At 34.8% G+C, this 14,189-nt stretch overlaps 1 protein-coding gene across 2 annotated transcripts; it reads left to right on the top strand.

Moving 5' to 3' along the window:
• The first annotated feature begins 234 nt into the window (after positions 1 to 234).
• LOC107806243 (putative protein phosphatase 2C 5) lies at positions 235 to 4,624 on the top strand. Of its 2 annotated transcripts, none has more exons than XM_016630369.2 (8): positions 235 to 374; positions 580 to 833; positions 951 to 1,122; positions 1,221 to 1,438; positions 1,546 to 1,653; positions 1,739 to 1,864; positions 1,951 to 2,174; positions 4,114 to 4,624. In XM_016630369.2, the coding sequence occupies exons 2-8, from the start codon at positions 618 to 620 to the stop codon at positions 4,331 to 4,333; spliced, it is 1,284 nt and encodes a 427-aa protein (XP_016485855.1). In that variant the 5' UTR covers positions 235 to 374; positions 580 to 617; the 3' UTR covers positions 4,334 to 4,624. The 2 variants fall into 2 exon arrangements, with proteins under 2 accessions (XP_016485855.1, XP_075087011.1); XM_075230910.1 differs by lacking the exon at positions 4,114 to 4,624 and adding an exon at positions 3,693 to 3,872.
• The last annotated feature ends 9,565 nt before the right edge of the window (positions 4,625 to 14,189 follow it).

Genomic DNA, 14,189 nt, shown 5'->3' with positions numbered 1-14,189 from the left:
TTGGAGAAACATTTTGAAATCATAGTTCACTGCATTGACCGTACGAAGAACACTTCAGGAAATCCTGGGGCTGTTTGAGTGGATTTTGTCACATTTTTAGTTTTTTACCAGAGAAATCGAGACATATATGTCGCTTTCAGAAACCCGCTTCTCTCTCTCTCTCTCTCTCGAGATCGATTTTTCTCTCCTTAAGTCGCAATCAAATCACATAAATAGCTATTTCCCACTCCTTCTCTCTCTTCTCTCTAGGATTGCTTTCTCAACATTCTGATCCAGCTCATAACTGAACATAATCACATTTGCTTTTATGCTTCAACTCCTCTACAATTCATAGTCTTCCTTTGCTCCGATTGATGCCTTTCAATATGTTCACTGTGAGACTTCGAAGTCACTCTATTATTTTATTTTTATGTTATTTCCATTATGTGTTTGAATATAGTGTTTTTAAACAGATTATGAGGTAATGTAAGTGTTAGAATGACCTTGTTACTATGATCCACTGAGATTTAGTTCTTTGATTTATTTGAATGAATAGTTTAGTGTGGAAATGAGTTGTTGGTTTTCCAAATTGTGAAATAGGGATCGGAAACTAAAATGTGGCAACAGGGAGTGAGCGAATGAGTGGGACGGAAGTTACGAGGATGAAGCAAAAAGCAGCTCCAGTACCGCTAGGGACTCTTATCAGTCGTGAACTGCGGAGTGACAATGTGGAGAAGCCTACGGTGAAGTACGGGCAGGCTGGTTTGGCCAAGAAAGGGGAAGATTATTTCTTGGTCAAGCCTGATTGCCAGAGGATTACGGGGAATACATCCACATCCTTTTCTGTTTTCGCGGTAAACTGAAATTACTTAATCATTCTCCAAATCTGTCATTTGTTTGTGAAGTATGATGAAGACAAAAATTGCTAGTTGTTTGTATGGATTTCTGAGTTTTGGGCTTTTCTTTGGTAGATTCTTGATGGGCATAATGGTATATCAGCTGCTATATTTACGAAAGAGAATTTGTTGAACAATGTATTGAGTGCTATTCCTCAAGGACTTGACAGAGAAGAGTGGCTCCAAGCCCTTCCTCGCGCACTAGTCGCTGGTTTTGTGAAAACTGACATAGAGTTTCAGCAAAAAGGCATTTCCCCCAGATTTCTCTTCAATATGTTCCACTTCTAGTAGTCCCTTTGTTCTCTAAATTACTCTTCTTATAACCAAGTTTGATGTTGTTGACAGGTGAGACATCTGGAACTACTGTTACCTTTGTTGTGATCGATGGGTGGACTATTACTGTCGCATCTGTTGGAGATTCTCGGTGCATATTAGACACCCAAGAAGGTGTGGTCTCTTTGTTGACCGTTGACCATCGATTGGAAGAAAACGAAGAGGAACGCCAGCGTGTAACCGCAAGTGGTGGTGAAGTAGGAAGGCTCAATATTTTTGGTGGTAATGAGGTATCAACATGTGAAGAATTTTCTGACCTTTGCTTGTTAATTTTATGAGATTGGCTCAAGGGGAATACATATTGATGTTCTCTCTGTGAAATTTGATTGGTATATAGGTTGGGCCTCTGCGTTGCTGGCCTGGTGGATTGTGCCTATCAAGGTCAATTGGTGATACAGATGTTGGGGAGTTTATTGTTCCAATACCTCATGTTAAGCAAGTGAAGGTGAATAACCTTAATAAACCATTTTGCCTTCTAATTATACTACCATCCCTTTTAAAATATAATTTGATTTCTCATCTTTTGTTAGCTTTCAAATGCTGGGGGAAGGCTTATTATCGCCTCTGATGGTATATGGGATGCTTTATCATCTGATTTAGCAGCACAATCTTGCAGAGGTTTGCCAGCAGATCTCGCTGCGAAGATGGTTGTGAAGGTGTGGATGATTTTGAGTAATATTCATTTAAATCCTTTTATATTTATGAGGTTGTCTCTAAATCTGGAGTGGTCTATATAATACAGGAGGCTCTAAGGTCACGAGGTCTGAAAGATGATACAACCTGCTTGGTTGTTGATATTATTCCTTATGACCATCCTGTCTTGCCTCCAACACCTAGGAAAAGGCAAAACTTGCTCAGTTCATTTATCTTTGGGAGGAGATCACAAAATTCAAGATCAAAAAAGCTTTCTACCGTTGGTATTGTGGAGGAATTGTTTGAAGAGGGCTCTGCAATGCTTGCTGAGAGGTAAGGTGTATTTGTTAGTTTTAGCGTCGTTCTGCATGTTTGGCAACATGAGAAGTTTCCTACAATTGTTTTAGTGCTTGATTGAATGTGGCAGACACTTGGGTGATTGATGATTACATTTTATTCTGGAAATGGAACACAGCTGAAAACATGCACTCCGTGAATGATATTAACAAGTGCTCCATGTATTTATTTCTTTATGAAAAAATAGCACTGTCTGTAGCTTCTTTGATTGCCAATTGATGTCCTAGCTAGAGGAGACATCTTCGCTAATTATTAAAAATTTATTCCTTATACATTATCTTGATCTTTAACTTCTACTGAAGCTACCACGTCTTCTTGTAATCCTTGTTTTTAAATTATTATGGATGTGAATGTATTTGTTGTATGGCTAAAAGAAATTATTCCATGATTTTACCTATATCAGCAGTGGAACTTTACCCTCTTTTCTCTACTTTCTCTGTTCGATAACAAAGGATAATAGTCAATTTCACTTACTTAAAAGATATGGTAATAGCTGAAGAAATAATGAAGTAATAGTTGAACAGTCTTCCAAACATGCTTGAAGATGAATTTAGATCAATTGGATGTCAAAGGAGAAAAATAAAGAACACAAGTGAATGAAGTTTATCGTCCCAGCTAATGTTAATTTGTTCAATAAATTTAGCTCTTAACACTGGAGAAGGATATTTCTTATTTATCACTGGTTGAAAAGAGTATAAGTCGGGAGTTGTTTCCATTCGAGATTGGATGAAGATAAAAAAACTACTGATACAGGTATACCTATCACCTAAGTTGTTCCGACACGGCGGTTTAGGTGCCGCACCTATGTCGACCCGACACTAGTATGGGTGTGGGTATGGGATCCGTACCGGATTTGGTCAAACAATTTTGGGTACTTTGACCACGACGGACGGAAATATTTGAGACAAGATACAATTTGATTCCCGAAATCAAAACCAAAACTATGGTAAATTTGAAAAAAACAGCATACCTTATCTGGGAAATCAATCCTTTACTTATCTACAACTTGAGAATAAAAAAGAAATCCACACTTTACAAGCTATACGTAAGTATTCAACAAAATTTCTCATTATTTAGAAATATTTTTATATATTTAAATTATATTTAGCCGGATCACCACTCCCTTATCCGTACTAGGATCTATATCCCCGAATCCTAGAATTTACATCTCGAAGGATCCGACCTCTAGATCCGTAACCGTGTCGGACACCCGCACCCGTGTCACCAAGCAACTTACCCTTTCACTATCAGACTATTGTACTTTGGTGTTGGGGCAGGGTTAAGACATTCATGTTACCACAGTGCTTGCTAAGGATACACATGCTTGGATCTAAATCCAAGTAATGATTACATCTACTGTTTTGTGTCGTCATAATCTGTCTCGATCTTGCTGAGATAGCTCGTAGATATTCTTCCAAAAACCTCGTACATGTTACACAGTTTATCTTTATCATCACCAGTGCTTAAGCTTTTTATATTCATTTCTCTTTGTAGATATATGGGATTTTTTAAAAAGAAGCAACAACATTTTGGTGGCTAAGAATGATTTACTCAACTGTTCAGCTGTTTGGTTTTCGGACATTGTTGCAGTGAAAATTTGGAATTTATGAATTAGTAAAGAAACTAAAAGGGAAAAATGATTTACAGAGCGTAGAGTTCAGAGAACACTAAAATTGAAGAACATGGCTTGTTATATAAGCACTTGAGAGAGCCAAAGAATCTTGAAGAGTTGAGATGTAAAAATAAGGACAGTGCATTGACTTGCCCTACTGGTCCATGGTTTATTTTTCCTGGAGAGAAAAAAGGAGATTGAGTTTGCATTTTCATCTCAAGACTCAAAACACATAGGAAAATTTGTCCGCGCATATGTCACGCATTATGGTCGGGTTTCTTATCTTCTCTTGTGAACCTGCAGGCTTGGTAAAGATTTTCCTTTGAACTCCAGCTCTGGGCTCTTCAGATGTGCTATTTGCCAAGTTGATCAGCCAGCAAGTGAAGGTTTATCTGTTAACTCCGGCCCTTTCTTCTCACCTGCGTCAAAGCCATGGGAAGGTCCATTCCTGTGCGCAAACTGCCGTAGGAAGAAAGATGCAATGGAAGGCAAAAGGCCTAGTAGAGCTGCACTAACTGCTTGACCTCGTAAATTAGTATATTCTCATATTTTTTGCCTGGCGTGTAAACATGCTTGGTTCTCTTGTTGCTGTAGATGCATGTGTGAAATCTAGTGAAAAAAGGTGTAGATGTTTGGATTGATTCCCCTTTTTTGCTCGGTAAGTAGTATTACTAACCAAGAATGGACAGGCTGAATCATATGATTGTGATAGTTTGATTACAAACAGCTTTACTTGAATGTCTCAGTAAAGAATGATAATTGTAAAAATATTGTTTACTAATGTATCTCATATTGTGGTTGACAAGTTTCCGAATATCCAGTGTAAAGGTCGATCTGTTCTGTAAATTGCCAAATTGATTATATTGCCGCTTTGATGTTTTGTTTTATGGGACATGCTTATGATCTTCGATTAGATTTTCCAATTACTTGATTCAATCCACTGAAGTTGAGGGATGTCTCTCTCCATATTTGTTGTCAGTTTAGTTCCTTAGCAATTTACTCCTGTAATTCCTTTTTTTTTTTTAAACTCTTTTTTCCTCTGCATTTGGCACTAATATCTTCCGATTATTCTATTTCCTTATTTACTAATATATTTTTCATCACTATTTTTTTTTTTTTGAAATTTTTACCTTCCTGTACACTATTTGAAACCTTATTACCCTCCATACTCAAGTTTCAATTTAATTACATGGTCATATACAATTTACCAATTATATACAAATAAGTTTTAAATGAGTATCTCTTAATATTAGGAATTGAATAAGTAATATCACTTATTTCTTTATCCCTTTATACTTGTCCACTCTCTTTCTCCGTCTCTCTCTCTCTCTCTCTCACTCACACTCTTCGTCTCTCTACTCTCCTCTGTTTTTCCCCAATTTTTCTTTATTTGGTGTTCTTTATTTTTTTATACTTTCTTGTTGTATATAGTTTTAATGAAATTTATCAATGAATTTTAATCGTTTTAACTTAGCAATTTTCTTTCATATTTCACAATTGGTGTTCAAATTAAAATTGTCAATCAATAAATTTTGAAATTGTTTGGCCCTCTACCATTGACAACCATTAAAAAACTTTGAAACTTTGAAATCGAATTTTAGTTTTCAAAAATCATTATTTGTTTGGATTGGTATTGTTGCAAACAATTGAGAATATTATTTGGAGTTTATATCTCAATTTTGAGGGTGTTTGGTGAAGATTAGACTTGATTTTGACTGAATTTCAGATTGAAACTCGAAGAAGAACACATGACATACAATATACTTACGAAATTGTAGTAAAGTTGTAGTATAATTGTATGTAAATTATATTCTGTTGTGTGTGTGTGTATATATATATATATATATATATATATATATATATATATATATATATATATATGTGTGTGTGTGTGTGTGTGTGTGTGTGTGTGTGTGTGTGTGTGAAAGTTGAAAAATAGTTGTATAATGTATGAATCGTTGTATAAAATTTGTATTTAAGTTATTAATACTATCTTTTTTTATATAAAATTGTTGATATGTATCAAAATTGTATCAAGAGAGAAAGTTTTGATTGAAATTTTAGAGAGGAAGAAATACACACCACATACAAAATATATATAAACCAGATACAAAATATACAAAAAATATATTGTATAAAATTTGTATAAAAATTATATTTAAGTTGTATGATATTATAGTTGTACTTAACTGGGTGGAAATAATGTATAAAAGTTGTAGATAAGTTGCAGATTAGTTGTAAATAAGTGTATACTGTATAGTTAGTTGTATGAAATTTATTTTTAGTATGTATGGAAGTTGTAGATAAGTTATAAATAAGTTGTAGTTGTATAAAATTTATTTTTAGTTTATATGATGTTGTAGATGTATTAAATTTTTACGAAATTTATTTTTTAATTTGTATGTTGTTGTATCATACAAATTTATCATCTCTCTCTTCTACTTACGCTTCAACTCCAACTAATCTCGAGATCATTGATATATATGTCCTGTTTGCGATATTCACCACTGTTACAGAAGCTTTGAAAAAGGACATGGAGGATAACACAAATCTGTTCCGAAATTCTGGGATGAACTAGGTGAAAATGAAAAAGATAAGTCAGTTAAGAAAAGCAAGGATTCTGCAATGAAAGAAACAATTTATAGTCTTTAAGGAAAACCATGGCACCTAAGGAATGCAAAATAATTCTGCAATTAAAAGGAATAGTTGATATGCAACTATGGAAACAACGCAGCATTCAGATGCGTACTTGGCAAGAAAGGATATTGCATTTAAAGTTATGAATTATCTACATATGAAGCGTGACTTCACTGCCCAAAAATTTTGGCTCTCAATTACGGGAATTTTGGGTAGAGAGAGGCAGCAGAGAATAAGGAAATTAAGGGGAGGAGAGAAAAAAAAGGAAAATTGTGTAACTAAATCCCCTAATTTAAGGCACTAATAATGGATTGAGAGCCTTTTAAGGTGGAATGTATATAATTTGTAAATAATCCTTGTTTAGGGCGGGTAATATACAAAATTAAAATAATTTTGATAAATAAGTTTCAAATATTGTATAAGAACGAAAAAATCTTTTTTTTTTTTTTTGAAAGATCGAAAAGGAGAAAAAAGAGAACTAAGGTCCAAATTCGTACTTGCACTATTTGAATTTGTATAATTTTGCTGTGTTAACTTTTGGTCTATTATCCTTGTAGTTAGCGAATCATTTCATAAGTGCCTTGTCATTAGTGGAGCTTTAACGTGAAATAGGTGAATTTCACGTGTGCAATTGTTTCGAGAAAAAGTCTAATTTTATTTCCCAATTTTTGACTAAGGTTTAAAATACCTTCAGGTTGGAGCTCCATTACGGAGTTAACGGCAAAAATGAGACTTTATCTAACGGCTTGAGTAATATTAGACCAAAAATTTAAAGAAAGAGAAAGTTGTTTCATTTCAAATAGTTTGACCAATTTCCTTTAAGTTAATACGATTGCAACCTAACCTACCATGTCCAAATAGTGGTGACAAAATGGTTAAAAGAAAATAGTTATCTATCCATATTATCTATTAAAAAATAGGATGAATAATGAACATTTTAAAAACGGATCAAATATGGATAAGAACCATATTATCCACTTAGAAAATGGATAATCAATTGATAACTAATGGTTAACTTTTACACTTGTAAGGTCTCAAATTTGGGGTTCTTCAAGTTTATGAGACTAGGAATTTTCCTAAAAGTGATCATATTCAAGAAGTTATGGATAAATATGGATATTCATATTATCCCTCAGTTAATCCGTTTTTTATCCGTATTAAATATGGGTCCGATCGGATAATTTATCCGTTTTTGTATTACAAGTTTTGACCCATTCATATTCGACCCGACCCGCCTATTTGTCATCCCTATGTCCAAACAAATAGATTTTGCGAACCAAGATGAGCTACGATCTCAACTCCAAATGATGCTACCACAGCATAATTAAGATTGGAATCCCAGCCCTGACTCACGTTTTGTCTATGGCAAAATGGATTGAAAGGAATAGTTATCCATAAAAATAGATTGAATAATGAACTTTTTTAAAAATGGGTCAAATATGAATAAAAATTATATTATTCACTTAGAAAATGGATAACCAATGAATTAGAAAATAGATAATCAATGGATAACTAATGTGTTTAACTTTTATATTTGTAAAGACTCAAATGGGGGTTTTTTTATGTTTGGGAGACTATGAATTCTCCCAAAAGTAATCATATTTAAGAAGCCAGGGATAATATGAATATCTATATTATCCGCCGGTTAATCCATTTTTTATCCGTATTAAATATGGGTCGGGTAGGATAATTTACTATTTTTTTATTACCCATTTTAGACCCATCCATATTCGATCCGACCTGTCCATTTTTCCACCCTTAGCTATGCATGACTCAGTTGCAACATAACGTGATCGATCCCAAAACAAGGTCTGTAGTAGCATCCCAAGGAGCTACAACCGCAACACAATGTGAAAGAGTCAGACTTCTATAAATAGGCAAACTTTAGGAATTTATAAGGTTGGTGCCATACCTTTTTGAATGTAGTAGTATTGCGATTTACGAGGTCCAAATGTAAATATTTGTTCGATTTGATCAACTTTGGACTTCAATTTGAATTATTTACTTCTTCAATTTATATAAAAATAGATCGAACGAAAGAATATTAAAATAATGACAACTTGGTGCAAATTAAGATACTTCCAACAATATTACTATTAATATCAATTTTTTCTTTCTACAGAGTACTCTATAAATGCATTCATTAATGATCGATCTATATGTAGAACTTTTTAAATTTTCAACAATAGCTAGCCGGAAGAGATCGGGCACTACTCTTTGAGTTCAAGAAGTAAAGAGCCAGGAGAAATCATGCCCTTTATATTTTCATACATATATAAAAAAGAAGTTTAGAATCTAACATGGTACCCTCCAAAGAACTTGTCCATTTTAAGAGAGTGGTATTCAGATTAATCCTAATCCTCCGTGATGTTTTCTCTTTTCTATATTTACCCTTTCTTTCTAGGTAAGTACTGGTGCTATGACCAACAAGGTGGAAGATCCTCCCCTGGTTCGAATCACCCTGAATGAAGAGTAGGCGTGCAAAGTTAGTTGGTATAAAAATTAGGAAAGAGAAAGAAAAAAGTTTGAAGGAAAAATAAAAGATTAAATAAAGTAACAATATTAATCCTAAACAACCTGTTAAAGAAAATGCTAGTTAGTTAATCCATCCAAAATGTAAAACAAAATCTGAGTCAGAGAATAGAATAGGAGAAAATAATTGGAGAAATTAGAAGATGAAATGGAAAAAAAAGGTTTCCAAAAACTTGAAGAGAATTAATGTTGTTCTTTTCTCTTATTTTTGTTGTTGAATGGAGACCACGATATTTTTTTTCAGATATTTAGAGGAGGAAGAAAGAGATGGATAAAGGAGGGAAAGCACAATTAGAAAAGAAAGGTAAAAAAAATAAATATATTTTATCTAATGCAGCAGCCAATTTTTTTTGAAAAGTGTTGTCAAATGGGTTCTATCCCTCACCAGTCACCACCAAGGAGGAAAATCTAGCCATTTGCCACGGGCACTGTGACATGATTTTTTACTCAAGGTGGTAGTCTACATATTTATATCATTTCTTACATTTACACAATATACTATACATACAATCTCGGCCAAAGCTTGAGGGTGGTGTGCCACTCCTTGGGCTTTAATAGATCCAACCCTGCCTACATACTTCAACACGGTCAAAAGAGATATTTTCAGCCTCCAGCCTTCTTCAACCATCAAGATGAGATTTTAGACTAAGTTATGATAACATGATAATGCCCATTTTTAATACCTGACTAGGTTAATCTAGATTTTCAATTGACCGCAAATCAAGACTCAATACCTAGGGCTTTTGAAATTACAACACTTTGAGGTAATTGTTGATCTTCTCCACTCTTGACTATGGCTCATTTAGCTTATGGGCAGGGAGGTTGGGAATTATATGGTTGAGTCAATGACTTATCACTTACACTAACAATGGACGGATTAGGTGACCTAGCGTTGGAAAATAATAAGTACTAACAACTGCACGATAAGGTAGCAGCAAAAGAATACCTATGTCTAAACTTTTTCAATCTACTTGAACCAAGAAAATACCTCTAACACAAGCACAAATGTATTCGAGCAGCAGCTATAGCACACAACCAAAAAATTTAGCAAGGCAAAAATAATCAATTGCAAGAGACACAAATCTAACGTGAAAAAATCTCTTCAATATGAAGAGAAAAAATTACGGGACCAAAGCTCCACTAAATAAATGAAGACTTACAAAAACTACAATATCAATGCTAAACACAGAACAACAATAACAACCAAAAAAGAAAATTGGAATAAAATCACAAAAAATGCAAGCTACGATTCATGACTTCAAAATATGATGCTACAGGACTTTAAATCATGTTTAGTCAATTTTTGATCGAAGATCAAAATATTGAGAACATTCAATTCAAATTTTAGCTCAATCCAACTAGAAATGTTATGAGAATCATAATTTGAAGATGGCTGATCAAGCTGATTTTTCAGCAGAAAAATCTACACACTCTCTCTTTCTATTGTATTGAAAATGGCTGCTCTCTCTTAACCACTCTAACCCCCCAAATCAAACCAAAAAGATCTATTTAACGTGTGGGCTAAAAAAATGGACTGCTCCAAAAGGTACTTATTTATACACATAGGAAGAGAAAATAACCCAAAAGCTAATAATTCTCTCCCTCCCAACTATGTGGAGGAGACCGCCATTCCGGTAATTAAGAAATATTCTTCAAACTTCCCTCTTGACAAAGATTTGGTGAACGTATCGGAACCATTTTCATCCGTGTGAATCTTCTCAAGTTCAAGCAACTTAGAATCCAACACATCACGAATCCAATGATATTTCACATCAATATATTTAGACCTACCATAGAATATAAATTTTGCCAAGATGAATAGCACTTTGACTATTGCAATAAAGTACATACTCTCTTGAGCAAAGTTAGTTTTCCCCAGAATTATTTTTATCCGGAGCAACACTTTACAAGGCAGTACACTCAACTTCTATAGTAGATAGAGCAACATCATTTTACAACCTAGATTTTCATGGCACAAATCCCTTGTAAAAGTAACTAAGTAGCTCAAAGTAGACTTACGAGTATCAACATCACCTACTATATATGAATCAATGTAACCACAAAGAATAAACTTCCTTGTCCCAAAACACAAATTCAAACTAGAAGTGCCAAAAAAATATCTCATTATTCATTTCACACCAATCTAATGATCCTTCTTGGATTAGAAAGAAAACGACTAATAATACCAATAATGCGAGAAATATCTAGTCTTTTATAAATCATTGCACACATCAAACTTCCAACGGTTTAAGCATAAAGAAATTTTTTCATGTCTTCCTTCTCATCATTACTGGAAAAGTCCGCTTCATGCTCAATTTGAAGTGCATAGTTAAAAATGTACTAACAACCTTAGCTTTATCCATGTTAAACATGCGAAGTACTTTTTAAATGTATTTCTGTAACGACCCAGCCGGTCATTTTGAATATTTTAACTCGTTTCCCTATTTATTACCCCCTCTATATTTAATTATGGTTATGTTCCTTATCGGGGCAGTAGGTTTGGTCTCAAGTGAGTTTCGGAGTGAATTGGGACACTTAGTCCCAAAGTAGAAAGCTTAAGTTGGAAGAGTTGATCGGAGTTTAAATTTTATGTAGACGACTCCTGAATTGAGTTTTGATGGTTCCGATAGATTCGTATAGTGATTTTGGACTTAGACGTATGTCCGGATATTGATTTGGAGGTCCGTAGGTGGATTTGGTGCTTTTTGACGAAAGTTGGAAAATTGAAGGTTTAGAAGGTTGATAGGTTTGACCAAGAGTTGACTTTATTGATATCACATTCATATTGTGATTCCGGGAGTTGATACAGCCATCTGGGACTTGCATGCAAAATTTGAGTTAATTCGGAGTTGGTTTGATATGATTCGGTATTAGTTTTAGAAGTTAAATGTTCATTAGTTTACTAGGCTTGAATTGGGGTGCGATTTGTAGTTTTGATATTTTTCTAAGGCCTCAAGTAGGTTCGTGTTGTATTTTGGGACTTGAGGGTATGTTCGGACAGGGTCCCGACCCCCCCGAATGTGTATCAGGTTGAGTTCAGATCTATTGGCACTTAGAAGGTATTGCTGAAGAATGCTGGAGTCTGGTGTTTTCGCACCTGCGCTATTATGGCCGCAGGTGCGACGCTGCAGAAGCGGCTTCATGGCCGCAAATGCGAGAATGGGCTTAGGGAGCTGGGTCCACAGGTGCGGACAAGTGAGCGCAGATGCGCAACCGCAGAAGCGGATTTTTGTTTGTTGGCTTGGGACCACAGGTGCGGTCATTTTTCGCAGAAGCGGACGCGCAAAAGCACATATGGGTTCGCAGAAGCGAAAGTTCTGGGCTTAAGTGGGAGCCGCATCTTTGATACATTTTCCACAGATGCGAAGTCGTAGATGCAACAGTGAGCTCGTAGGTGCGAAATGCCTGGGTTGAAATAGAGAAGATCGAGGGTTTTATTTTATTTCCCACTTTTTGTGTTTGAGAGCTCGGTTTTGGGCGATTTTGGAGGGGATCTTCAAGGTTTTGATCGGGGTAAGTGTTTTTGACTTGGATTTATTCATTATTCATGATTCCATCTTTATTTTTATTATTTAATTAGTGATTTAAGTTGGAGAAATTGGGGATTTTTGTAAAACCTTTCCTAAATCATAAATTGAGGGTTTGAAGGTCGATTTGAGGTCAGAATTGGAATAATTTTAGTATGGTTGGACTCGTTTCAGAATGGGTGTTTGAATTTTGTGAGTTTGGTTGGGTTACGAGGTGCGGGGCCGGGGTTGACATTTTGAGTTGACTTTTCGATTTTCCTTAAAGATTAAAACTTTATTATTTAGAATTGCTTTCTATGGCTTGTATTTATGTTATTAAGTTATTTTGGCTAGATTCGAGCCGTGCGAAGCTGGATTTTTGCGGGAAAGGCTTATTAAGGGATTGATTTAGCTTGTTTGAAGTAAGTATCTTGCCTAACTTTGTGTGGGGGAACTACCCCTTAGGCCTTGATTTGATTTGTGTTATTCGAATTATGTGAAAGACGTGTATACGAGGTGACGAGTGTACACGGGCTTATATGTGGTATTTTGACCGGTTTAGACTCTTAGGTTCTTTCATGCATTTAATTGGAAATTGTCATGTCATGTTATATCTTTCATTGTTAAATTGCTCTTACATGTGTTACTTGATGTTGTTATCATATGTTCTGCCTTTTATTGTTAAACATGCTCTTATATGCCTTAATTGCCATTGCTACCTCTCTTATTGTCATGTTACCTCTTTTATTTTTGAGTTATTATTATTTGGAGTTGTTATTACACGATTTCTTTTCGTGTTGAGTTATTATCATGAATTTAGTAGATACTATTTCATACCATCTCTTTTATTGTTAAGATTATGTTGTACATTTAAATTAGAAATTGTCATTTAGTGGAAATACCATTATTTTTGGGCTATTGAAGTTGAAGTCGTGAACAATTATTGTTGTTTTCTTTATTATATTACCCGTATTTGTCCGTATTTGATTCCTTGTTGCTCTCATTATCTGTTCACGTCTTGTTGCTTTTACTGTCTTAATTTTCGTTGTTAGCTTATATTATTGTACTGTTTTATTGTTAATATTTCCTCGCTTTTCAATTAATAGACTATACCAAACTTTGTTCAGATTTTATTATCCTAGTAGGTGTCTTTACCTGGCCTCGTCACTACTCTACTGAGGTTAGGCTTGATACTTACTAGGTACCGTTGTGGTGTACTCATGCTATGCTTCTGCATATTTTTGTGCAGATTCAGGTACATCTGCTCGTGCCGGACGCCAATGATCGTATTGTTATCTCCGGAGACTTCAAGGTACACCTGCTCGGCCTTCGCAGGCTTCAGAGTCACCTTTTGTTATTTTCTTTACTACTATTTATTTTATTATCAGAGAGTTGTATTAGAGATCTTAGTACATTCTGTAGAGCTTATGATTCAGTTCCACCGGTTTGGGGATCTTGTTACTGATATTTCTGCTTTGGAATTATTATGAGCTTTATCGATTTATTTTATTATCTTAGTTTGTTATTTCTGTTAAGCTGTTCATGAATGCTAGTCTTGCCTAGTCTTAGAGACTAGGTTCCATCAAGACAACCTTAGATGGGATTTTGGAGTCATGACAAGTTGGTATAAGAGCTCTAGGTTCATAGGTACTACGAGTCATAAGGAAGTTTAGTAGAGTCTTGAGGATCGATACAGATACATAT

This window comes from Nicotiana tabacum, chromosome 15 (genome assembly GCF_000715075.1).
Source record: "Nicotiana tabacum cultivar K326 chromosome 15, ASM71507v2, whole genome shotgun sequence".
NCBI classification, from domain to species: Eukaryota; Viridiplantae; Streptophyta; class Magnoliopsida; order Solanales; family Solanaceae; genus Nicotiana; species Nicotiana tabacum.
This window is presented reverse-complemented; position numbering and strand designations above follow the sequence as displayed.